The sequence below is a fragment of the Protopterus annectens genome, chromosome 17.part0, assembly GCF_019279795.1.
Source record: "Protopterus annectens isolate FY-2018-M chromosome 17.part0, PAN1.0, whole genome shotgun sequence".
Lineage (NCBI taxonomy): Eukaryota > Metazoa > Chordata > Ceratodontiformes > Protopteridae > Protopterus > Protopterus annectens.
Window position 1 is genome coordinate 112,274,795 of NC_056751.1, and position 27,261 is coordinate 112,302,055.

Sequence of the window (27,261 nt, forward strand, 5' to 3'; positions counted from 1 at the left end):
GAAATAACTGGGACTAGTTCCTCTTATATCTCCTCTTTGCCATGAGGGTGATACTCCAGTTCTCTGTGGTATTCACTCTGTTATATGCACAGATACTGCTGAGACTTGTTCACTATAGTGATGGAAACCTGGGTGTAGGCAAACATCCCCTTTAAGTGTGTGCTATAGTATATTACAAACCTACAGGACAGGTTAAGAACAATAATGCCCATAGTGAAAGAACATATGAAAATGGCACAGGAAATACAACAAGGAACATTTGACAGAAATGTGCAGCCTAGAGAGTTCAGTGCAAGGAAGAATGTACTTGTGTTGGCACCCACTACTGAGAACAAGTTCCTTGTAAAGTGACAAAGAACTCTTGAAATTATAGAAAAGATAAGTAAAACAATGTATTAACATAACCTGGAAAGAGGAAACCAAAAACAGCTGTACTGTATAAATGTTTTGAAGTCTTGAAAATAAACCGAATTATCTATGGTCAGTATGTTTGCAGTAAACATTAAGGCACACAACATGTCCTGAAATCAAGACAGGCAAGACACTATCAGTACTCCAGAAACAAAAGGCAAAGGAATTTATACTGAGGAATATGAATATATTTTCAGTCTTGACTGGCAGGACCGGTGTAATCCAGCACAACATTGAAACTGTGCCTGGAAAAAGGTATATTTAAAACCATATCAGATACTAGAATCTCAATGCCTAGTAGTTCTGGAAGGTACAGAAAATGCTTAAACTTAGATTCAAAGAGGAATCCTAGAATGATAGACCTGTCAGAATTTGTAATGACTTCAGAAACTGAAGTCATTCAAATTTCGCTCATATCCTCTACATTAAAATGAACTGGTATACATTTTAGTCAATGCTGGGTGTCTTTCCAATTTGGAACTAATTAAAAGCTATAGATTAATTTAACTAGTCTTAGAAATAAAGGGAAATATGGTGTCTTCCACAGCAGGTGGCCTGTTCCACTAATGAGTTGTGCCATTTGGTCTCCATTTAGCATTAGTGATATTCCAGTGGCTCATGGACTGGTTACTATGACCCCACACAAGATTTTTGTCAATCTATATAGATGATGTGGACATTTTCTCTGAAGACTGGTAAAGTCATTTCCCTTTGATGCTGGCTGTTTTGGACTCCCTACACCAAGGTAGATTAACAGTGAACCCAGCTGAGTGCAAGCAATACATGATAGAAACCTACTATTTGGGATTTATAATAGGCAAAGGTTATAGTAAAGCAGCAGGCTGAAAAGGTAGATGCACTATAGAACTGGTCTAGGACTACTACAAAAAAGACAGATCAAGGCTTTCATTAACTCGGTGAACTATTATCACAAGTTTGTCATGGACTCTCCCTCTGTTGCCTAACCCCTTTCTGACCTAATCAAGGATAGGACTCTACTCTACTAAATGTCAATACTAATAAGCTGTACACTGTCAGCTGCAGAACAGGGTTATAAACACTAACTACCCAGTATTTCACCAATCTCAGTCTGAGCCCAGTACCTTTTAGTGGCAGCTTACCAACAGTAACTGAAACTTAACTAAACCGCTTTTAACACATACACAATACTTCCCAGGTGGATTTCTCTCCAGTGACAGTACCCTTTACCTGTATTCATGGCACACTGCCACCAGTCAGACCACTAATCTGATACCAATACTTCAGTTGTTGCTTAATCTTTTAATGAGCCAACTAACATTACATTATGATAGCTACTGGCCAAACAATCTCTCTCTTCAAAAAATTAGGTAGCAACAGTTCCACCAATGCTGTCAGGATACCCTTCACTATGAAAATAAAGATAACCACAATTTTTTCCAACCAAATCATGAAAATTCTTTACGTGTAAAAGATTAGCATTTACATGCAAAATAGTATTGCAGCTGCAAGGAAAATAAAAAGGCTTCATATGGACATAATGTTGACAGAAAAACTCTAACTACATCTGTAGATGTTATTTCCAATTACTTAGAGTTTATGACAGATAACTCAGGAAGAAAATAAAGTCCATCAAGTCTGTAATCCAAGCATCTTGATATAATTTCCTCTGCCAGTTAAAATTCCCAAAATCCAACTAATATTCCTAAACAAACACAAATAAAGATAAGAATACACTCTACATAGGTTAGAGAAATTCTAAACACAAATAGAATACGTCTTTCCTTTTGAAGCAAGCCAAATAATGCTCGAACATTTGTGTTCCAGGGTGGTATAATGCAGCTTCTGGAAGAAGCAGTAGGAAAACAAATATAACAACTTTATACAATGAAAAACAAGGCAGTTCTACTTTCTATATATCTATTGAAATGCACAGCTTTACATTTTTAAATTCAAGACATTTATCATCTGACACTTCTTCCCCTTCTAGATCATAAGTGAGTTTTTCTAAGAGCCTCAGTATCTTTTTGTAATTAAATCATCCACTTCCCTTCCTTGGAAGATCCTGTACATTTTTAGTATCGGAGTAAACCCTTTTTGACATTTCCATCTGGTATCTTTTCACCTTAGTATTCAATTTTGCCCTTTTGATTGGCCACTGGGTCCTTCTCATGGGATTCATAGGAGTTTCAATGCTATTTTAGTCTAATGACGATCTACTGCTTGCCAATCCCCACCCACAGGCTTTGTCTCCTTTCTCAAGGAAAGAGAGGCCAGTTAATCCCAGGGTAAATATGACAGCACCAATTCAGTCATCCAGGTTTAATTTGAAAGAAGATACAGAATCACATTGTTTAACCTGCACAGGAAGTTTATTCCAGCTGAGCGATGAAGCCTTCTCTCCATCATATTCTCTTTACTTGCTGATGAAGGTTTAGGTCTCTGGTTCTAATGTTAGCTGAGCTGTTTATCTTGCTGAGATATAGAAGGTCAAGGACCTTCAGATTTCTAATGGTGTAGTAAGCAAGGCACAAATCACCCCGCAGCAGAGTATAAGATGTAGAGTACAGGGACAGGGCTTTCAGTTCTTATTGATAACTTAAGTTCTTAAGACTAGAGATCTGTTTTTATTAAGAACTTGTGGGAATTTTTGATTTTGTTGAGATGGCATGTGAGGTACATATTGAACGGGGCCTTGTGCTATATAATGGCTCTGATTAGTACTAAATATAGGGGACAGTAACATCTTTGAATCTTGACAAAATACCTCTGACCACTAGCTGTGTTAAGTAGTAGACTTTCCTGACAACAGCTGCCACACGAGTGAACCATTGACCCAAGGGACTAGGTCCCTGACTTCATTTTCATTTTGTAAAGATATATTATCTAAACTGTACATTGTGAGTAACTTCTGTTTTGTGAAAGAAACAACACTGCACTTTTTAGTGTTTAATTTAAAGTAATTTCATGTATCAGCTAATGTAAGTTAGTTCTGAAAGGTGCAGATATCTGAAGGGGTTTCAAAACACTGCACCCAGTTTGGAGTCATCTGCAAGTTTTTAACTAGCGGCCCTGATTATCATTTTTGACATCAAAGAAAAAGATGCCAAACAGGAGAAGACCCAGTACAGACCGCTGTGGGACTCCGTTGTTTACCTTAGCACTATTTGAAATGGTACCTGCCACATAAACTCCGTAGGTTCTGCCTTTTATCTAATCGGCAAACCATCTTACCCCATAAGGATCTATGATTAAGAATGATAGTGTCCTTATAATTCTGGCTAGATTAAGATAAGCTGTATGAACAGCATGAACATTGTTGACAATTTATATAATCCTTTAAAAGAAATTACTGAGGGTTAGCAGGCATGAACTCCCTTTGACAAAGCCAAATTATTAGGGTTATGCTTAACCAGATTTTTAATATCATAATTAATGAGATTTGTTATGAGATATTCTTTAACTTTACAGATCAGATTAGTGAGTTTGATCAGTCTGTAACTTGCCAGGGTCAGTGGTAGGGTGCCATCTTGTGGAGGGCCATTACTTCAGCAGTGCACCAGGATGTAGCTACATGGCCTGTGGCTAAGATTATGTACCATTTTAAGGAGAAGTTCAGTGATATGCTGTTTGATGCTTTTTAATAAGCACCCAGGTATGTTTTTGGCTTCAGATAACACCTTTAGAATATGTTCTTTAGTAATAATGGGGGTTAACAGAATTTAGGATATGTTGCAATAGATGTAGCGTTGTACTCCACCAAAACAGAAATTCCCTGTTTACTGGTCACACACAACAAACATTTTCTTTAGAAAATTTATTCTTGTACAACAAGCAAGATGAAGAGCTTTCATCCAGTTCAGGATTTCATCAGGATCACATATCCATTGCAAACAACCATTTAAATGATGTACATATGTATATATGTATGTATTTATTGCTTTTGTTTACTGAAACATTCCACATGGGCACAAGTCCCATTTTCATTAGAGGCCCAGGGGCAATGCCCCATTTAAATGTACAAACATACATAAACTAAAAATGATATGACAGCTAATCAAAAAAATAATAACTGTACATACATAGAATAGTAAATGAACATACATAGAATAGTAAATGAACACGTGTAGAATTGTAATGATATGACAGTTAATGAAAACATGCCAGTTAAATGAAAAATATAGTAAAATAATAGCTAATATCAAGCTTTTAGGAGTCTAGTTACTTTCAAATGGATTCAGCTGAAAACAGATATTGAGTAGGAGACAGTGAAGTAATTATAGGATGAAGATGGTTACAGATTGTGAAGGTGTATTGAGGAGGTCCAGGTAAAAGGGAGATGGAGATAGTAGTGGAGAGGGGTAGATGATAGTCAGATTACAAAAACAGGAAGCAACTGCCACAAAGCAACTGGAAACAACTATAACTTTACTGAAAAAAAAAAACAGTTAAGTGCTTTCGTCCTAGGAGCTTGGAACTTCTTCAGAACTTACACAAACTTAAAATAAGTACCTTTTAAAATAAAACAACTTACCCAAGCATACCCTTTCATCCAGTCACAACTCTTGTATAATTTAAAGGGACACCACAACATACGTTGAAAAAAACACTAAAACCATACCATATAAACTGTTAAAAATGGTTGTTGTTGTTTGTCTTTCGGCTTTTCCCGGTAAGGGGTTGCCACAGTGAAACTCCTGTCCGCTAATGATTGGCAGTAGATTTTTACAAAACGCCGAGGTGCCAGCTCGACGCTCAATCTTCAACGAAGGCATGCCCATTTATGCATGCATGTCTTTCTAACGCTATCCAACCGCGGGGAGGACATGCAGACTCCACATAGAAGGCACTCCCAAGCCCAGTCGAGAATCAAACGGGAGAACCTCTTGCTGTGAGGTAACAATACTACCGCCGTACCACCGCAGCATATAAACTGTTAAAAATGGTGATTTTCCAAAAAGTGTTATGCATAAAAAAAAACATTCTGTGTATAATTTCTATCACATATGATTTCAGTTTTAAACCACTAGTAATAGATGATGTCTCATTCAACCCAGGATAGTTATATGAATTCAATTTGATTTGCCATCTCAGGTTTGCATAATCGTTCGATCACTCCATGCCCCCCCTTGGGTTCTTAAAAATCTTATCCAATCCAAAAACTAGAAAGTAATGGTCATTAAATTGTTCAATATGTTTGTACAGTGCATTATTCCTATTGCTGTGTGAGAAGTCATAAAAAAGCTCATATATGCTCTTTAATAGTCAGATAGTTAGAAATTGTGAAGAAGTAACTGTATTATGGCCAGTTATATAAGAGTGGTGACAGTAAGGGTTTGGAGATTATTCAAAAACATCACATATACAAAGATGGCAAATGAGTAGGTAGGACTTTAGTTGAGTTTTAAATTATTTTAGGGACTGTTCTTGTCATATTGCTAGTGGGATGGAGTTCCAGGATTTAGCGAGGTGGTAGAAGAGTAGTAATTTGTCAGCAGAATTGTTGAGTTTGGATACATGTAATAGGTGTTTGTCCGATGAATGTAGTGGCCTGGAAGCATTATATATCTGTATGAGGTTGGAAATGGATGAACAGTTGTTAGGTTTATACACCATGTTATGGATTTGTGGAAGTTGTGACTAGGTTAGATAGTATGGGAATTCCAACCACTGTAATTCCCTTAGGGTAGCACAGTGGTGGGTTCTAGTTGGTAGTCTGGCAGCCAATTGTGCTATTTTATAATAACATTGCTCAAGTTTGTTTAGCAAGGTCACTTTGATGTTAAGGATGGGAGCACAGTACATTAGAGTAGGCAAGAGGAGAGAAGAGGCAATGTGTTTTCTTATAGTGTCTAAGAGGAAGGGTTTGGCACTATGGAGAGGGTGAAGTTTTTGGTGTAATTATTTTCACCATATTTTGGATGTGTTTGTCAAATTTTAGGTTCTCATCTACACAAATGCCTAACAATTTAGTATGTGTGACAAGTTTGATTTTAGTTTTGTTGGATGAGGTAACTGAGAAGGAGGTTTTGCTGATTGTAAGCTATCTGGGAGTAAATAGGATTAGTTTGCATTGACGTGGGTTAAGGAATAGCTGGGCAGATGTCAGCCAGGTTTCCATAGAGGACAATCACTCCTCCTTATAAATACCAACTATAATCCAATCACAAGCTTAAAATTATATCTTGTGACTACCAAAATGTAAAATACTCACTTAATGTTATTAAATCCCCACATACTGTATTACTAGTAATGCAAAAATAATTTTTCATGAAACTTCTTTAAAGACTTGCTGCTTTAATATTCAACAGGTGGGAAACTGAAATATTCTCATTTATCCCTGGGTATCTATCAATCCCCAGTCTTACTTGTTATATCAGTTCACATTTCTGTAGGGTTGCTTCCCACAGCCTACCCTGGAGATATTCATCCTTTTGATACCTATGAATTTAAATCACTTTAAATTATTATATGTGCTAACAATGTTTGCTGTGGAAATTATTCATATAATTCTTACTAATGTCATAGATATGTTTATAAATCCATTTACTCAAAAATCTCTCAGTTTTCCTGATGTAATATGCTGGGTATGTCCACATGTTCATACATATACAATGCCCTTTGTGCCACAATTGAAATTACCCCTTGCATTCATATGACTAAATCCTTGAATATCAATGGCATTACTCTCCAATATAAACTGCGTTGACCACAGAAGCCACACTTTTTGGTGCCTGTGGTCTCTGTTTTTCAGATGCATTTTAGGCTATTCTAAGTAATCCTTGATGTTGCATACCCTTTTGAACATAAAACTCGGCCTTTGACTCACTGATTTGGCCATTTCTGGAAAATAATCAATGATTTGCCAGTTACTATTCAATATGTTCCTAATATTAAATGCTTATCCACAGCATTTTACAATCATAGCTTTTTTATAGTCATTATCAGAGGTTTGTCGGGATGAATTGACCATAAGGTCATATCCCAAGAGTGGTTTGCACACACCCTCATGTCTTTTGTGAGCACTTCCTTGTGTATATTGTTCACAAGCATCATATGGTACTCCCACACTAGGAACATACTTTTAAGGATGTCCACCTCCTTAACAAATTGATGGAACCCAGATACTATCCTTGCCATATGGGAAAATTGTCCCTTAACCAAACTACAAGATTTGCTAGTAACCAACTCTACAAATCACATCACTGCCACAAAAACAACTCCAGTGGCTTGACTTCTCCCAGCATCTGCTTCACTCCAGCTGCAAATGACTCATACTCTGCTCTTAAAACCCCTTTCCTGTCCTGCTCTATCCTCACTTATATCACATTATACCCCTCCCAGAACTCTTCGCAGCTCTGACCACCAGCTCCTTCTGGACACCTATAAAGAAAACAAAAACATTGGTAAACTTCTTTACAAATATAGCATATCCCATGCATGGAACAAACTTCCCCTTAACATCCAAATCATTTCTAACATAAATCTCTTTAAATATGAACTTAAAAATTTTCTCCTAAATGCCAACACCTGTCACTGCAATAATCCCACTTAAATCCAACCTTACCACCTTACTACATGTCACACTTTTAACACCCATCTATTGCAAGTGTCCTATCTCATTTGCATCTTTTTCTCATTTAGTTGATTTTAAAAACTTCTAACTTTTGTACTGCAAGTTATGCACATTATTGTAATGTTTATGTAAACTGCATTCTCAGGCCTTTTGTAAATTTCTAATGTTCTCATGTAAAGCACATTATTGTAATGTTTGCATAAAACTTCATTGTCAGATGTTTTTCTTTTTTGTAACTTTGTAATAACTGTCTGGAGATTTTCTCCTCGGGTCTCCACTGAAAATAGGCCACTGGCTCAGTTAGACCTAACCTCATTAACAAATGACAAATAAATAACATAAATAGCACTTAATACAATTTCAGAAATATTGCTAAAAATATTACAGTAGAAGTAGCGCTTTTGTTTAAAGTATGTTGTCAGCTTGATTCCTATATTGACTCTGCCAAATATTGAAGTAACATTTCTTATTGCTGTTTACTTATAGGTTACAGTGGAGTACAGAGACAATAATGGGGCAATGGAGCCAATTCGTGTCCATACAGTTGTGATTTCAGTTCAGCATGACCCCAGTGCACTGCTTCAAATGATGAGAGAAGAATTAAAAGAAAAAGTCATCAAAGCTGTCATCCCTGCAAAATACCTAAATGAAGAAACAATTTACCATATCCTTCCCAGTGGGAAGTTTATCTTTGGTGGCCCACAGGTACCATACATTTAGATGTGTTTCAAATAGCTGTAGAGGTATTAGACATATCATTAACAGGAATGACCTAGCAATTAAAAAAAAGATGTGGCAAGGTCAACCCACTGATGCTAGGATGCTGCATTCACCTACTGTGCCAGTCATCTGTATTTAACATCAAAGGCTTGGCAATGGGAGGAAAGGAATGGCTTAGGGCAGTTTACCTTTTCTGAAGAATAAGAACTCTCACTGTTATTGTCAATCCATCCCATAGGGATGTCTGCAGAAGCTGGAGAGCAAAAAAATAAAATGGAAGGGGAAGGAGTAGAAGATTCTAGTATAATTAGATAAAGGTTATGCACCCTGCACCCTGCATCACTGTATGAATCAGAGCATACAGTGATCAGAGCATAATGGGGTCTAACCCCACATTTTTTCTTATGTTTAAATATGTAATTGCAACAGCGTAACATCTTGTGCGGTACATATCTGTATTATGAGGATTTGCTCTCTTTTGAATACAGTTTTAGCTCAGTTCCCCTTTGATCATATTCATTAATGAAGTGGTAATTTATCAGGTTGGAGAGACATTGTCTCATTTTGAATGTCACGGTTAAATAAACAATATTTATTGTGTAGGTTTTGTATTTTGCATCATTTAACAGTCCCTGCTGGTGAACTGTGAATTGCATGTGAAAGTCTTGATAATCTAGAAGCATGTACTGTTGCGAGTAACACAGTGGTCTGGTAACAACGTGTTCTATGGAGGCAGTACTGTACAAACATAGAATTACCTGTTGGCCTATCTTTATTATGCTAGTCAGGTTCACCTAATGCCCAATTAATGTTGCAACATACTGAAGCACACAGTACCTTGATAAAAGTTAACTGCACATGGCTACTGAAAGGTCAAGTTGTAGCAGGTTACACTAGACTATTTTATTTCTTTAAGAGTGATTTATGTTAGTGGTGTGTTAGATAAGAGCAGCTGATGGTCTGAATAACCCCCTAGCACTTCCTGCACATTCCTGCACTGGTTCAAGCCTGCCAGGCTTGGATCCTCATACAGTAGCATGGTAGAATAAATAATAAGTTACAATTAATTTGGTGATGTATTGTTCTGCAATTATGTTGGCACTAAATGGGATGAAATGGTCACTGGTATATACCATTGTGACAGCTGTCTCACGTCTTAGAGTATCTGTACAAGTGTCTTGCTACAGTCTATCTTATGTGCTGGACATAACTGTGCATTTGTGTGCTGCAGATCCTAACTATCATATTGCCAATGACTATTCACTTACACTGATCTTACATATCATAGTTATGAATGGTTATTTAAGATAGTACATTTCCTGTATACTTTAAACTTACTAATCTGGCGCATTGGTATGATGAACTATCTGATGACAATTCAGACAACATGCACAAGAAACTTTGAACTGAATAGATCCTTTTTTATCTGCAGTACATACTTGCCTTATATGTCATAGTTATAAAAGGTTAAGATATTACATATCCTCTATAATTCTACCTTTGTAATCTGCCATGCTGATATGACTGATTACAATTAAAAAAAATATATGGATACTGGCTAAGGTTCTTGCTGGCCCAATAGTGCCTTTTTTAAGCAAGGTTCAAATGACAAATTCACCACCATAACAGGGACAGGCAAGCAAAAACTGGAGGGTGATGCTACTCAATGCTAGAAGTCTAAATCTCAAAATGCACTCACTCGAGGCACTCCTTAAAATGGACAACATCGATATCTGTGCAGTGACTGAGACCTGGTTCAAGGCTCCAGAGAGCACTCCTGCACTACCAGGCTATAACTCATACCACACCTTTAGACCATGTAACCTGGACCGGAACACCAAAGGCAGAGGTGTGTCCATATTCATTAAGGATATCCACACCTCCAGGCTAGTTGCTCAGTATTATGCATCCAAGGTTATCCAAGTGCAACTATCTCTGGGCAAAACTGCAATCCAAATTGTAGCTTGCTACAGATCCTCCACCATGCCCCAGGATTCCCACTCCTCTTTTCTTGATGTACTGGAAAATATTAGGGTTCAACCAAATACCCTAATAATGGGCGATTTCAACTACCCCACCATTAACTAGGAAAACTACTCATGAACAACTCCTTCGCTCAACGCTTTCTGGAATTCATAAACTCCAATGCCCTAGATCAACTTATCCACACCCCCACCAGGGGCAACAATATCCTAGATCTAGTCATTACTAACATGAGTGACTGGTGTTCCACACCTGAAGTCAAAGCCTCATTGGTCCGATCCAACCATAAGCTAATCCCCCTAGATATCCACATCCTGCCCCCACCCCCCGTTAAGGAAACCACTGTAAAAAAGTTCTCCAAAGCCAACTTCATGCTTCTTAAGACAGAAGTGGTGAACTTCATGACACCCATGCAGATGGACAATACAGTTACGACTAGTGAATCCTACACAATTGCACTTTATAAGCACTTACACAAGTGCATGGATCGTGCTGTCCCAAACAGAACCAAGACGCTATCCTCCAAAAAAAGGAAGCCAATCTGGTGGTCCCCTGTCATAAACAAACTGTACAACAGAAGGAAGAAACTGTTGCAAAAGAGAGTAAAATCCCATGAGTGGAGGAGCTCCCTGGTCAGCCTCAGTAAGAAGCTGCGATCCCTCATAATATCCTCCAAAGCTAGTTACAAAAACAAAATCACCACTGACTCTAAAGACAACCACAAAGCATTCTATAGCTATGTCAAGAATCTCAATGGCAACACTCAGATCTGCTTTGAGTTACAGCACAATGGAACTGAATATACAGACCCAACTGATATTGCCAACATCCAGGCAGATAGGTTCAGTGCTAACTTTACCCCCCTCTCACCCCCTAAAGGGCCCGTCTCTATACCGGAAGAATGCAAAGTTCCTGTAATCACGGCTGCACAGGTAAAAAACACACTCTCTAAAGCCAAGAACACAGTATCCATGGGACCAGACAACATCCCAGACTGTGTTCTACACAGACTACAGAACTAACTGGCACCCCACCTAAGTACCGTGTTCAATCATAGCCTCACCTCAGGCTTTGTGCCCACTGAATGGTGCACAGCGATGGTTATCCCACTCCACAAAGGGGAAGCCACCATGGACCCCGGGAACTACAACCCCATTAGCCTGATGAGCCTGGTCTGCAAGGCCATGGAATGTATCATCATGGAACTTATAAACAAAGACATTGGTAATCTCCAAACTCTGGACCCCACCCAGCTCAGGTTTGTAAAAGGCAGATCATGTCTCCTAAACCTGATAGACTTCTTTGAAGCAGTCACCAAATCCGTAGACAAAGGTAAGGTGGTTCACACAGCCTATCTAGATCTTGCCAAGGCTTTTGACACCATCCCCCACTCTGGAATTATAGATAAACTCACTAAACTAGGTATAAATCCCTACGTCACAAGATGGGTTGCCAACTGGCTTACTGACAGAACCCACACTGTGAAAGTAGCAGACTCCAAATCTGACTTCAGACCAGTGACAAGTGGAGTACCACAGGGTTCAGTCCTGGGTCCTCTCCCATTTGGTATCTACTTCTCTGAAGTACAGGATAACACAGAAGGTCTTTGGCTAATGACGTTCACAGATGACTGCAAACTAGGAGCCATAATCAAAACTCCTAATGATGTGGACATCCTACAAAAGGGCCTCACTGAGACAGATGCCTGGTGTCAAAGCCATGGCCTCAAGCTCAGTGCCAAAAAGTGCATTGTCATCCTGTTTGGTAAAAACTCTGTACCCATGAACTACAGCATAGGCGGTAGTATACTTAACACCGAAAGTGTGATAAAAGACCTTGGGACACAGGTGGACAGTGGTCTCTCCTTTGATAATCACATCGCCACAGTAGTCAGGAAATCCTTCTATGTGGCACACCTCATCACAAAAGGTTTCTCATCCAGAAAAAAAGAGGTCATTGTTCCCCTCTACTCATCACTCATTGGACCCATTATAGAGTACAACACCCCTTTTGGTATGTACCTCACAAGACATCTACAACAACTGGAAAGGCCACAGAAAAACCTAACAAAGAGGATTACTGGCCTCAAACAGATGCCCTACGCAGACTGTCTCAAAAAACTCCAGCTTTACTCCATTGCATATCGCCTACTCAGAGGTGATCTCTGCCTAACATACAAAGCTATGTCAAACCCAGAGCTGTTGGACATGCTCCACTTAAAGAAATCCCAATCCCTCTGAGCTACACGGTCTAGGGACCTAAACCTTGTCACCACAATAAACAGAACATGCCAGAGGGATAGATTCCTATCCTAGAGACTTCCCATACTCTGAAATAAATACCTATCTATATCAAACAAAGCTCCTCATTAGCACTCTTCAAGAAAAATCTTGATGATTGGATGGGAAATAGGAATTTCACCCCGGGGATCACTTCTGTGGCTCTGCTCGACAGTGGCACAGGAAAATAATTTTCTTGGGTGGCAAAAGCCAGGGTACCTTTTTGGCTGAGCTTGTATAGGCCCTAGGGCCAATAGCCTAGTACCTATTATGAACCTATGAACAAGAAGTATTGAAATGAATAGGTCCTTTATTTGTAGAACAGTGAGGAGCAAAATTAGAAGATGGATAAACATTTTTATCCATGCTGGTAGACTTCTTCAGATCATTGTCCAACATAATACAGGAAGCATGAATACTACCACATACAGCCCACTTGACTGACATTGGAGGACAATTATTTATTTATTTATTTATTTATTTATTTATTGACATTTGATTACCAGGAAAGTCTGACTAGGTGGAAGCTCATTTTCAGCAGAGGCCTGCAGAGAAAAGCTCCAAATTATTACAAAACATTTTAAGAACAATAATTTTACAATCTTAAAAAATAAAACAAAAACATATGCAGTTTAAATAATTAGAACAAATTAGACATAATATAAATGCATTGGTTAAGAATAGATACAAGGTATATGAAAATCATTTAATATTTAGAGAAATTTTAGATAATTTGTAGAGACATTAAAGGTAAGTTAGTGTAATACAAATAGAAATTGCAACATAAAGTGAAGGAAAAATTGGCTTATGGTATATTTAGAGAGAAAACTGGAGAAAAGAATTAGATAGCAGTAAGGAAGTATGTGAAGAAAGGTGAGAAAGGAGGTATAAGGAATGAAAATATACTTGTTTACATTTAAGGATATAGGTTATCCTGGTTTTGAACATGAACAGAGACAGACTTTTAGCTAGGAAGTCTTTCAGAGTGGTTTTAAAAGGTGGGTGGGTGTGTATAGACCTGATGGATACGCAACCTTGTATGTGTACAGACAATTCCCAGCAGATTTGCTAGGTTTATAGACAGACAGGAGTTTTTGGTCACTGGATTGCAATGACCAACTGGGAACATAGTTGTGTTGAATGTTTTTTAATGCTGGACAGTCAGATGGATGCTTGATAATTTTATAGGTGGTAAGAAGTTGTCTATATGTTAGTTGATGTGGCAGTTCTAACCAATTTAAGCTTTTCTGTGTTGTACAGTGGTGGGTTCTGAAATAGGTATATGCTGCAAATGTATCAACTTTGTTACAGCATTGTTCAAGTTTCAGTTTTTGTGAAGTCTGGAGGTTAGTAAAGATGTGAGCATCATAAAGAAGAGTCAAGAGGAGATAAGTAGCAGAAAGTGTAGTTTCAGTTGCATTGGAGAGAAAGGTTTTGGCTCTGTAAAGCATCCCTAGTTTTTGATTAGTTTTTCTTATGCAATTTTGTATATGCAGAATGAATGTAAGATTTTCATCCAATGTCACGCTTAATAGTTTGCTATGAGAAGTGACTTCAATGCTTGTATTATCAAGAGAGAGGACTTTAAAAATTTTTTTTCACGAGAGAGGGATTTAGGGAAAAAAATAGTAGTTTGTTTTTTTTTGGGTTGAGCATAAGTTATGACTTAGAAAGCCATGTTTCAGTGGCTGCTAAAGCTTCCTGAGTAATTTTTTGGAGGTCTACCACATTGTCAGATGTGCAAACGAGAGTAGAATCATCTGCGTGTGTTAGGGTGGCCTGTTGTGTGGAAGTATAGACTGTTGGTGAAAATGGTAAGGAGGAGAGGACCAAGGACAGAGCCAGTGGTGACTGGGAGGTAAGGAGTGAGAGTAGAGTGCCATTTTACTGATTGATACTTATTGGACAAGTAGCTTTTGAAACATAGAAGGATGGGCTGAAAGAGACCTAGTGAGGACATTTGAAGAAGAAGTTTGCTGTGACAAACTATGTTGAAGGCTTTTGACAAGTATAGAAATAAGGAAGATACTTGTTTGCCATTATCTCTAGCTTTATTGACACTATCTATATAGTTTAGAAGGGCAGTGCTAGTACTATGGGAAGGATGGAAGCCATGTTTTATAGGGTATAGGAGTTCTTCCTGTAGGAGATAGTCTAGCAATGTGTTTTGAATACATTTTTCAAGTATTTTGGCGAGGGGAGATAAGATTGCTGTAGCTCTAAAGTTATACATGTCTGTTGAATTTCTTCCTTTGTACAAAGGGATAATGTGTGACTTTTTCCAGAAAGAGAGTGAAAGTGTGATTCTTGGACTGACCTATTTATAAGGATTGAGTCAGGATAAGCAATGCTATTGGCTGCTACTTTTAGATACTCACTTGGAAGGTCATCAGCTGAAGAAGAGCAGAGTTTAAGTTTGTTTAAGAATAGTTTTATATAGGATGTGGACACAGGTTTGAAGGTGAACATGGATGTGGTGATATGTGGCTGTTGGGCAGGGCTGGGATTAGGTGTTGAGGAATCCTTTATTAGAGATGCTATACTACCTATAAAATAAGGTTGAACTGTTTTGCAGTTTGAAGTGGTGAGTTATCAGGAAAGGGGTTTGGGTTGAATTTTTGGCAGAGATGTAAGATTTCTTTAATGGATGTCCAAAATTTTTTTTAGGGTTGTGCTTAGTATTATTTTGAAAGTTATTTTAGTATTCTTTTTTGTCTTCAATTATTTTCTTTTTAGTATGATTGCAAAGCATTCTGAAGTTTTCAAGACCCTAAAGTGTTTTATGTCTTTGCCATTCTTTCCATGCTTTTTTCTCTATCCTCTCTTAACATTCTTCTCTTTTTCTGATAGCCAAATTGCATTATTTGTTTTCAATGTCTTCTGTCTAGGAGGTGCAAGGCTGTTTAGGATATCTAGAAAAGTTGTACTGAATTCACTTACAGCATCGTCTAAGGGGAGGATTTTTATGAAGTTCCAGTTAAATTAAATAATGATTCAGTTAGATCTGAAATTCAATTTAAATTAAGCAACAAAACAAATAAAAACTTCGAGTCAGAAAAATATCAAGACTGATATGAGAAGTTGAGCTTCAGGAGAATTGTGTTCCCAGGAGCACCAGGGCAATTACATGTCTAATGAGTTATCCTGTGGGAATGGCAATGTGCAGCTCTGAATGTGTCAATAGGTGGAGGAAAAGGCAAGTTTTGTTTCTTAGAAAATGCAAATCCACCCATCACTACCTTAAGTGGGTGAGGGAACATATGCACTTTTGTATCCCTGGTCATGGATACAGCTTTAGACCCATGCTGGCTTATCTTGCTTATCTTAATGGTAAGTGAAAGGCCTAGTGAGGTCAGCTTTGAAAAACGTAAAAGAAAAAAAGTTAAACAAGTAAATGGATATAAAAAAAAAAAAAAATCTAAAATATAGACACATACAATTAAACACAAAAGTGGAACAGCACAAAGATCTAATAGGCAATTGAAAGGGTAGTTTCAAAATGCAGTGTTGCGTGGGCAAAGTTTAAGCTGAGTTTCCTGCGGGATACACAGTAGAAAACCCTGCCTTAATCTGACCCTGGGCTATTCTTATCAATAACCTTTCAACTATACATCTAGATCTCAAAATACAGTTAGTAAAAAATAATCATGATGAGTCTTGTTATCAGTCATAGAAGTCATGCTCAAACCTGCAAGAACAGTGATGTGGGAAGCTCAACTTTACCATTGTCATTTGCTTGGAAAATGTACTATATTGTCAATAGGTGCTAATGGTTTTGGCTTTGTGTGCATGTATTAAAGCAGTAGGAGAACGAGAAGAATTCCAGAAGTCATCTTCTCAGATGACGTTTGCACCTGTACAAAGCAACATGGGAAAAATAATTGGAGGGAATATCACCTTTTTTGGTGAAAACACACTATTTCTACAACCACTGAAAAAAAGAAATAACCCCTGAGTAGTAGATCTGAAAATCCCAAGTGTTTTGACAGAATTCTTCTAGTGGACAATGTTTTTCTAGATCTAGTAGTCAGTGGTTATTTCTCATTTCCAGTTCCCTGACAGATTATGTGTTCCTATGAGTATTTTTGGTTGTGTGGAATCGCCTTGGTTGATATATATGCTATGGTGCTAGTTGAATTGCACTGCCATGTCCTTTTGTGTAAAATGGTAACGTCTCTCATTTCTGAGGTGGGCAAATATCTGCTGTTTTTTTCACTTACATCTAAAAGGCACCTAAGGAGCTACCTCTTTTCCATGGTTGGCAATGGGAGAGGTTATGGAAGAAGATGATCCAGTGGGTATTCAAGGCAGGACTTTATGGAACTGAAAAGCCACTCGAGATTTTAACTCAGAGGTCAGTGGATTGCAAGGTTCTGTGGAGTTCCAGCTGGTCAGTGGGTCATATCCTTTCCAATGTGATACCTCAGTGAAAGCACATCTAGCTAGTCAACTCAGGGAGGAATTATCAGAAAACAATCTCGGAATGATTGTGATAGAATGAACTAGTCAGAGTCTGATAGTTTATGGTATGCCTCAGAATTTGGGAGAGTGTCCTGGAGTACTGGGGAGTCTTGCTGAGACAGAGTGATATTAGGAGGAGGGGAACCTTATCTCACTCTATGCAGCAGGTACACTATCAGTTTAAGCAAATGAGCACTATATGCTTCCCAGGGCTATGAGGGTAATTCAATGGAGGATATAGTGTCAGCCCTAGCTCAGGGGATGAAGTAGAATAGTGGAGCCTATTGAGTCAGTCAGCGTCAGTATGAGATTGCCCATCCCATGTGGGATATAATGTGTTGAAGGTCAACTACAGGGATGTTTGAGCAGCCATTAGGTTGAATTGCTGTCCATCAACTGCTTTAGGGCATGTTAGTCTCTCAGAGGCATTAGGATGATACTTTGGCTAGTTGCTGAGGAAGAACAGTCTTTGCAGTGTTAGGTCCTAATTAAGGGAAGTCGATCTTTCACTCAAGAAGGCAGCTAGGGAAGTCCTCTTGAAGTTAAATCCAAAAACAGTAAGTAACAGTCAAGCAGGCAGCACCAACATTTTTTTACATAGTAATACATGAGCAAGACCCCACTCTTCTACTAATCCGAACGTATACATGCCTGTCAACCCAAGTGTATACTGGGGTCCATGAAAAAAGCCACCTGACTCGAAGGGCCTGTGAGCCAAGATGTGTTGGGGAGGGTGAATCAGGGGAACCAACAAGTGTGTGTGCCAAAGGTTACAATCAGAGGTCAGTGGCTAGTTCCAGTGCATGAAAATCTAACCATACTCCTGACAATCAACAACAGAAAGCTGAGCAATAAATGGCAGTGAAGGAATGGCTGAGGAGAAATGTGTGTCACAGGGCCTGGCATTTAAAAATACTCCATTGAGACATCCAACAAGAAAAACAAATGAAAAAGGAAGGTGAAAAGGGAAAAAGTGTGTGAACTGACAATCAAGAGCAATCAGTCAAAAGTCAATCAGTGACTGTTATAAGCCTACATGTAAGGATTTTGTCTAAATAGCTGCCCAACAAGCTCACCCACATGTCACTGAGGAAAGAAGTCCTGACTGTGACACAGACAATCTTTGTTTGATTTGCTGCATGTGATCTAAAGGGACCAGGTTAGTGTGGAAGGAAGTGATTGGCCTTTGCCAGTTTGCCAATCCTGGGAAAGGGAGGTGGCTCTGACTTACTGCTTAGCTGACACCTATTGGGAGCACTAGGTGCTGCATTCACTGAGAGTGGGCCTTTCAAGTAGACTATGTTCAGAGCTGCACTACACTAAGTCAGACAAGTCAATGTGTGGATACTTGCATGCTTCTTGTGGTAGGAAGCTATAGTGGAGTGCAAAAGATGCCATGAGGATTAGGAGCTCCAGGGAATAGGAAGTACACCAGTCCTACAAACTGGCCCACTGCCTGCCATCTAAATTGCTGTTGCTGGCATATCCATGCCAGGGAGTGAACAGACCATAGGGCTCTAATGGTGGTAATGTATGGCCCCAATCTCAATCCTGATGTGGGCAACACTGGTGAGCCCCTCATGTTGGGAGCACATGGGTTGTAGGACTCTTATCCTGCTTGAGGATAGGCCTAGTGCATTGTTCTGGAGAAGGCACTGATGAGTTCTTGGGTAGGGGTTAATAAGCCCCAGTGGACCCGGTAGCCATCCCTCAGTAGGAAGAATGAATGGATCAGTTGGGCAAAGGTAGAAAAGTCAATGGATAAGTCAGAAGCATTGAGGGTAATGTGTTAAAAATATCTGAACAATGGGCCAACAGGGGATTTAAAACTGGGAAGGTAATGTCTTACCACCAGCTAAACTGATGTATTACTGAATACCTAAGTTAAAAAAAGACCTAAAAACAAACTGAAAACAGAGAGGTATGTAAAGAAGAAAAATCATTGTCGTAACTACATTAAGGTTAAGAAAGTATTCATAGGTCAAGCAGTGGCTGCTTCACTTTGCCTGAAGAGATTATGATTAGAACAGCTGACAAATGAGCTGCCCAAGGTTTCCAGACCAGTGAAGATAATGTCTGACTAACAGCACCTTTAGAAAACTAAATTTAATGACTGAGATGAAACAGAAAATGCAAGTTAACAGATGAACAGAAGTGCAAGGAGATGACTAAAAGGAGGGAAAACACTTTCCTAGCAACAATGAGTTGAAAAACTTAATCATCCATATGATTCATAAACAGTAAATCAGTGCCTAAACAATACTGAATATGTTTTCTGACAAGTATGAGATTGTTTCAAAGCAATGAAAGGTCTTCCTCTATTCCTGGGTGCAATGCCTATCACGTCTTCAGACCCACTGGCAATTTTGGGGGAGTATTAGCATTTGTCAAGGTATCACCTCAAGACAAATTTCTTGGGATATCACAAGTGAACTCTCTAAGGCTTTGTTCATCTAGACATTGAAAAATCTCTCAACTTTGGAAACACATCAGTTTGGCTTTACCAGAGGAAATGACTCTTTAACCTCATTAATTTCTTTGAAAACGTAACTGAAGCAGTGTATATTGGTTATGCTCTACATACAACATACCTAGACTTGGTCAACGCCTTTGACATTATTCTCAAGTAAGCATTATCGATAGACTCATAAATCTGAATATGTCTTATGTTGTGTGATGGATAGCTAACTGGCTGTCTGACAGAAAGGTCCAACCATATTTGATCTCCTATTCCTTCACATTACTAATAGTACATAAAATACTTAGTTAAAGGAACAAAAACTTCATCACCAGATAAGTAAGATCCATTGATGTGATAGAATCATATCCCAGTGTATCTCTTACCTCTTTAGCAAACTTCCACTACATGTTAAGCAAAGTAGCACCCTTGCCACCTTCAAGGTAAACCTAGACAATCGGATGGGCAGTCTCAAGCTAGAGGTTAGTAGGAAATTCTGAATAGGGTTTTTTGGCTAAACTTGAAATGGTCTGCAGAGTGCAGACCAATTGCCTAGTACTTACTTATGACTGTATGAACATGTGAGAAGCAGAAATTAATCACAGTCAACAAAAGAGTGATGTTGTATAATGGAGCTTAACAACAAAATAACCTGATAAATGCAAAACACCAGCCGGAACTCCAAACACCAAGCACATTTATTAGGAAAAACAAAGCTTTCAGGCTATTGCCCTTTCTCAATACATACATAAAACCAAGCCATTACTCTTCTTAAATAGCAGTCACATGATACAAACAACCAATCGATGCTCAGGACTCATTCATTAAAATTCATATACCTATAGAAAACGTGTACATGTAAGAATACATATAAAAATGCAGCCAGAACAAAATGTTAAAAAAATAATTAATATAAAAATACACATTTAATTACACGCTCACGTAATCATTTTTTCAAGCTCATTTGTTTCTTTTTCAATAACAATTTTATACTGACAGAAGAGTTCAAACCCTGTTTTCTGTCAGCATTTGATCTAATAATCCAATTATATTCTACAATTTCCATTTCAAGTATAATATCACCCTCTCATATATTAGTTATAATTCTCTGTATAACTCTGAACTTAAAAGTATGTTGCACACCCATTTTTCCATGTGTTTTGCTAGAGAGTTATTAGCAACACTTCATTTAATGTCAGAAAAATGCTTTGACCTTCTCTTCTTCAATTTCCTATTACACTTCCCTACATAAAAACTAGAACATGCATTGCATACCGTTTATTAAATTATATTGTCAGTGTTACATGTAGCAAAACAAGTGAACTAATAGAACTTATTGCTCACTGGATAAATAAAATTTACATCACTTAAAATATACTTACAAAAAGAACAATTATAACAAGGGCGAGTGTCCTCCCATTTACTAATTGCGCTGGTTTTCCAAGAATACAAATCTTTATAGCATAACTGTATTTTAAAATTTTTAGATTTCTTTTAAGCAAATTCGGGTTTTTCACCTACCCATCTTCTCATGTTTGGCATAGCATTTAATATTGTCCAATTGTTTCTAATAATATTTATAACCCACTATTCTTTGAATTATACTGTATTAAATAACATATTCTTCCTGTAGTTCTGTCGTGAGATAGGGAAGCTTCTTCTTCCCTATTATCTGAAAAATAGGGTCTTGCTATACCATGTCTTTCTCTAGCAGCACACTGTATGGCTTCTGTTAAAATACAGACTTCATATTCTCTTTTCTCAAACTCCTTCTTCATTTCCTTAACTTGTGCAGTATAAATTCTTTCATCTGTAGTTAACCTACTTGTTCTTAAGACCTGACCTTTAACTCTACCATTATACACATGACTTGGATGCATGCCCCGCCTATGTAGATATCTGTTCTTTTATACCTCTTTTCTAAGTATTCTAATGGATAATTCACTTCCTTCTTTTTTAATCACTATATGTAAAAATATTCACTTCTGTCTGTAAGAAGTTCAGTTTAAAGTTCAAAAAACTTGTATTATTACCTAAAAATTGCACATATTCTATTAAATTTACTTCCTCACTTTTCCCAAAAAAATATCATCTACAGAATGTTTATAGTGCACAACACTGTCTGTATATGCTACCAACTGATCGTAAATGTATTTCTCTTCCCACTGACTAAGGGCTGTGTTAACATATGTGTTAGCTACAGAAGTGCCCATTGCCACCCCTGAAATTTGATGGTTCAACTGCTCCTCAAACATAAATGCCTTACTATTAAAGGCTGTTTCTAATAGAAGACATAGTTTCAATGTCTCTCCCTGTAAATCATAGGACCATAGGATCATAGGAGGTTACTAGGCTATTAGCCCTGAGACTGTTATAAACCTACCCAAGAGTTCAGTCCATGTTTAGACAGGTCAGCACCCGATGCCCCTGTACAGCAGGGACATGGGTGGAATCCCAGGGGTATATTTTCTGTTTTCCATCCAGATATACAAATTGCGCTAAAAAAGGGATAATGATTTACTCTGTTTGACGTGGAGAAGGAGTCTATTCCATAGAAAGAGAAGTCTCTGGGACACAAATCTGTCCCACCAACAAGTTCTGTTGATGTTACAGACCAGGTTGAGCCCACGCATGTGAGTTACTCAAGTGGAGCTTGACTTGTGGATATGCAGCAGTCCCATCAAGGTGGGGTCCTTGATTATCTTGTATGCCAGACAGAGGTCACCTCTCAGGAGTCTGTATGAAACTGAGTAGAGGGATAGGGCTTTTACCCTATTGTGTATGGTAGATGTTTGAGTCCCTGGATTCTCCTGGTGAGGAACCTCTGTGGTATCTCCAGCTACTGCATGTGCTTTGCAAGGTACATGCCGAAAGGTGCGTTGTACTCAATAATGGACCTTATAAGGGAAGAATACAGGGATGTTATGACCTCCTTGTCCCTGGATGAGATACCCTTACTTATGAGCTGGGCCATGTAGAAGGCTTTCCATACAATGGAAGCAACATGGTGGTCAAAAGTCAGGTTGCTATCAACTTGGGTGCCCAAATCCCTCACGACTCATTTTGTGCTTAGGACATTGTTATTAATGTGATAATTTGTGGGGACATCACTCTCCCCAAAGGGGATGATGATGCATTTTTTGGTATTCAGCTTGAGGCCATGTTTCTGGCACCATTCATTTATCTGAGTGAGACCCTCTTGGAGGATGTCCACATCACTAGAGGAACTGATGACAGCACGCAGCTTGCAGTCATCTGCAAACTTCGTCAGCCATAGCCCACTGGTTTTGGCCTACACCTCAGAAAAGTATATTCCAAATAACAGAGGATCCAAGACCGGACCGTGGGGTACACCACTTGTTACGGGTCTACTGCTTGAAGTGGCTTCCCCTATTTTGACTAAGTGGGTTCTGTCAGTGAGCCAGTTTGCTACATATCTGGTAACATATGGATTGATGCCTAGTTGAGAGAGTTTATCTATTATGCCTGAGTGGGGAATAGTGTCAACAGCTTTGACCAGGTCAAGGTAGGCAGTGTGCACTCTCTTCCCCTCGTCCATGGCTTTGGTGACCATCTCAAAGAAGTCGACTAAATTTAGCAGGCATGACCTCCTCTTGACGAAGCCAAACTCTGTGGGATGAAGTATAAATACACTGTTCTTACAAAGATGTTCCCTAATTATGTGAACTCTGTATTGATTCGGTATCACAGTGAACAAGGAGTCAATATCTCATGTTACTAATATAAAATCTGTCTCCTCTATATTCTTGTACCAATCGTATAACATCCTCAAAAATTCATTCATATTACTTATAAAACTTTTAATGTATTTTAGATACAGTTTCAAAACATCTTCCAATCTTCCAGATACAACTAAATTGGTTTACTTACCCAGTCCTTTCCAGACACAACATGTGCCATAGCAGGATGTAACAAATCTTTATGAATCTTAAGTAAACAGTACAAAATCATTACCTTAGGGTATGCAACATGCATACAATTATACAATTCCAGATATATGATTTTGAGCTTGTAAATCAAAAATAACATTTGCTACAGAATTTGTTCCTGCTACGCAGCCAGGAATGAGCATGAATAGGAGTATAAATGGACATTTGAATGAATTGTTGATGGTCCACTTGAATCCACTTTTGAGAGACATGGTGAATTATTCAGTGGAAATAAGACTGGATAACAAACAATATAATGAATTTTAGAAGCAGGTGGAATATGTTTATAGTTTTGGAGGTTGGTCTGAGTTTTGGTTTGCTTTCAAACCGTGTACCCTTTTTTTGTGCTTTTATATTAAGCGGATTAAGATCATCCTTCTTTTGGCAGAAGGTGTTTGCCTGATCTATCTGAGCTGGGAAGCACTCCAAATAACTTCAAAGTATGGCTGTTTTTAGGCCAGAGGGCTCAAGAGTTAGATTTTACCTTCAATTCTGCTTCTATAAATTAAGCACACTTGCACAGCTCTGTGCTCATTTCCACACAGCTCAGCAAACCTTGGCGTCTTGCCTATACTTCATGAGGTGTTTCTACTGAATACAGTGCTATCCAGGCAAAGATAAGTTCTTAAACTGAAATATTGCACTTGTTTCTCACCATTTAAGAGATCACTGCATGCATTTTGCAATTTTCTGTGCATTTAAAGTGTATTTTTGCTACAAAACACCTTTTCTACTTATTGTTTGGTACTTGAACTGTCTTGCAATCACCATATAGAGAGGTGATTCAACTAGAGAAAAATGTATTTATTGTTGAGTTGCACTTGAGGGCTCTTTATGTGCTGTGCCTCTACATTAAGAGGACTAAAGTCATCCATCTTGTGGCAGACATTGTTTACCTGGTCTATCTGAGCTGGAAAGTTCTCCAGAGGGGCTCAAAGTGTAATTGTTTATTGGACAAAGGGCTCAGGAGATAGAGTTCACTTTCATTCCTGCTTCTATAAATTGTGTTCAAATGGACCTGCTCACTGCACAGCAATGGTTGGTAGTGCCCTGTACAGATGTAAGTGCCTCACAGTCTAGTTTATCTGCAAAAGTAGTACTTGGACTGTAACCTGCAATTTAGTGATGCATTGTGCGGAGTTAAGCTCAGAGCAGCTAGCCTTCATGTCAGATAGCACTATCACCTTATTTTAGCACTATCTATTACCATATCCCAGCACTATTCAATTCTGGTCCCTCACCCTAGAGACCACCTTAGAAGGCCTCTGTAAAAACTCAGTCATCAAACCCTAATAGTCCACTCTAATACAGGTCTGGACAACATGGATATGCAATTTCCAAACAGCTCTGCAGCTAGCTTGATAGATATGGGCATTCTGAAACAATCCAGTAATTGTCTTACTTTCACAGACAACCTTTTAATCCTTAGAGAAACCAACATAGTATGCAAGAGATACACATACACAATTTCCTGGGAGGCATACAAACAAGGTTGTCAAGAACACACACACACACACACACACACACACACACACACACACACACACACACACACACACACACACACACACACACACACACTCTACATCCACCATACATAGTGTCCACTCACAAAGACATCTTATGATAAAAAATAACCAGCGTAAGATGATCTGTGTGAGTGGACATACACAGAGATCATCTTTTGCTGAGGCACTAAAAAGTAATCTTCCAAAACCTCAAAGATCTAAGCCTGCAAAATGCAGTACCTATCATCAGCAATCTCTAAAGTATACACCAAAAGCAATATCAAACACTGCAAATAAGCCTACACCTAATGGACCCCTGAAAGCAAAGCCCATAACGTAAGCAAAAAATCAACCCAAGACTCTTGTCAGAGGGGACACCAACACCATTGTATGACAAACACTGATGTCCCACTCACTAGACAGGACAAGGAGAAGATTATAGTTAGTTGCTTATCTGGAGCCAGGATCAACCAAGTTAAACATGCACTCCATTCATTGAACCACAGGTACCACTATGATCTTATCATAATCCAAGTGGGCATAAATGACTTGAAATATACCTCTCTGGACTATATGAAGAGAGAGACATAATGGACCACTGTGAATATGTGCCTCAGACTAGTATGTGCCTTGCATTGAACAGCATTCTACCTTCACCAAGGATGATGCCACAGCATGCACAAAAAAATGACTGACTTTAATAATTGGCTTAGTTTCTGGTGTCAATCCAGGGGGATTCAATATCTATCAGCCTCGGGAGGACATGATCAATAGGCCACATTGCTTTGCCAAAGATGTCCTGCACCTGTCCCACCGGGCTTCAAATTTAGCTAAAACTTTATCCACCCTCCCTTAGAGCCTTTTTTTAGACAATGCCAAACTGACAAACCTACTGATATAGCAAATAAAACCCAAAGAATGCTGAAGGTGGTACTTCTCTATGCTAGGAGCCTTAACAAAAAACTCCACACCCTACAAGCTCTTCTCATTCTGGAGAATATATACATCTGTGCTGTTATGGACAGTTGGCTTAAAGCTACAGAAAGCACCTCAACAGTACAGTGCTACAGTGCCTTCCACACATTTAGACCATCACCACACAGACAGGGACTAAAGGTGGAGGTGTATTGATCTACATTAGCAACAAGTATACCTCAAGCTTGTTTAAACAGTATGATACCCTGGAGTTCATCCACATGCTAATCATCTTAGAGAGAGTCCCTTACCATATCTTAGCAAACTAAAGGTCACCATCTATGTCACAGGAATCCCACATCTCATATCTAGACCTATAAGAGGCACTCTCCATCCAACCAAACACTATTCATGGGAGATTTTAACCACCCCTGTATAGACTGGCAAATGTGCACTGCCCCAACTTGTAAGCACAGTGTTTCCTAGACTTTATTAACACAAATGCCCTTGATCAGTTAGTGTGCATTCCAACCATAGGGTCAAACATACTGGACCTAGTCATCACCAATATGGGACAGCTCTGCACCTGCCCTGTGTCACGTCCTCACTGGTGAGGTCAGATCACAAAGCCTGTGTCATTCAAAATAAAAATCAGCTTGGAAAACCTAGCAAAACCTGTTACAGTTGAGAACTATTCTAAACCAAATTGCATCCTATTAAATCTCAGTTTGTCAAAAATTCAGTGTCTAACCCAAAGTTCACAACAGCATATGCAGAATTAGTCACAGCAACACTGTACAAACAAGTAAATGGCTGCAGAGAGGCTGTTGTACCCACCAGAACTAGAACTAAGTCCAAAACAAACTCCAAAAACAAACCACACTGGTGGAATCCTAATCTCAACATGCTACATAACAAAAGGAAAACAGTCATAGCCAAAGTCAGAAAGAGCAACACTCATAATAACAAGAGTTCACTAATTAAATTATACAGGAAACATAGAGGACTAATTAAATCCAAC

At 38.6% G+C, this 27,261-nt stretch overlaps 1 protein-coding gene across 3 annotated transcripts in view; it reads left to right on the plus strand.

Annotated features, from left to right (window-relative positions):
• LOC122791752 (S-adenosylmethionine synthase-like) overlaps positions 1-27,261 on the plus strand; it is a 452,746-nt gene that overhangs the window by 322,185 nt on the left and 103,300 nt on the right. For all 3 annotated transcript variants that reach the window (XM_044059670.1, XM_044059671.1, XM_044059669.1), the window contains exon 6: positions 8,453-8,671. In XM_044059670.1, coding sequence (XP_043915605.1) covers positions 8,453-8,671 — 219 coding nt within the window. The remainder of the gene's footprint in view (positions 1-8,452; positions 8,672-27,261) is intronic.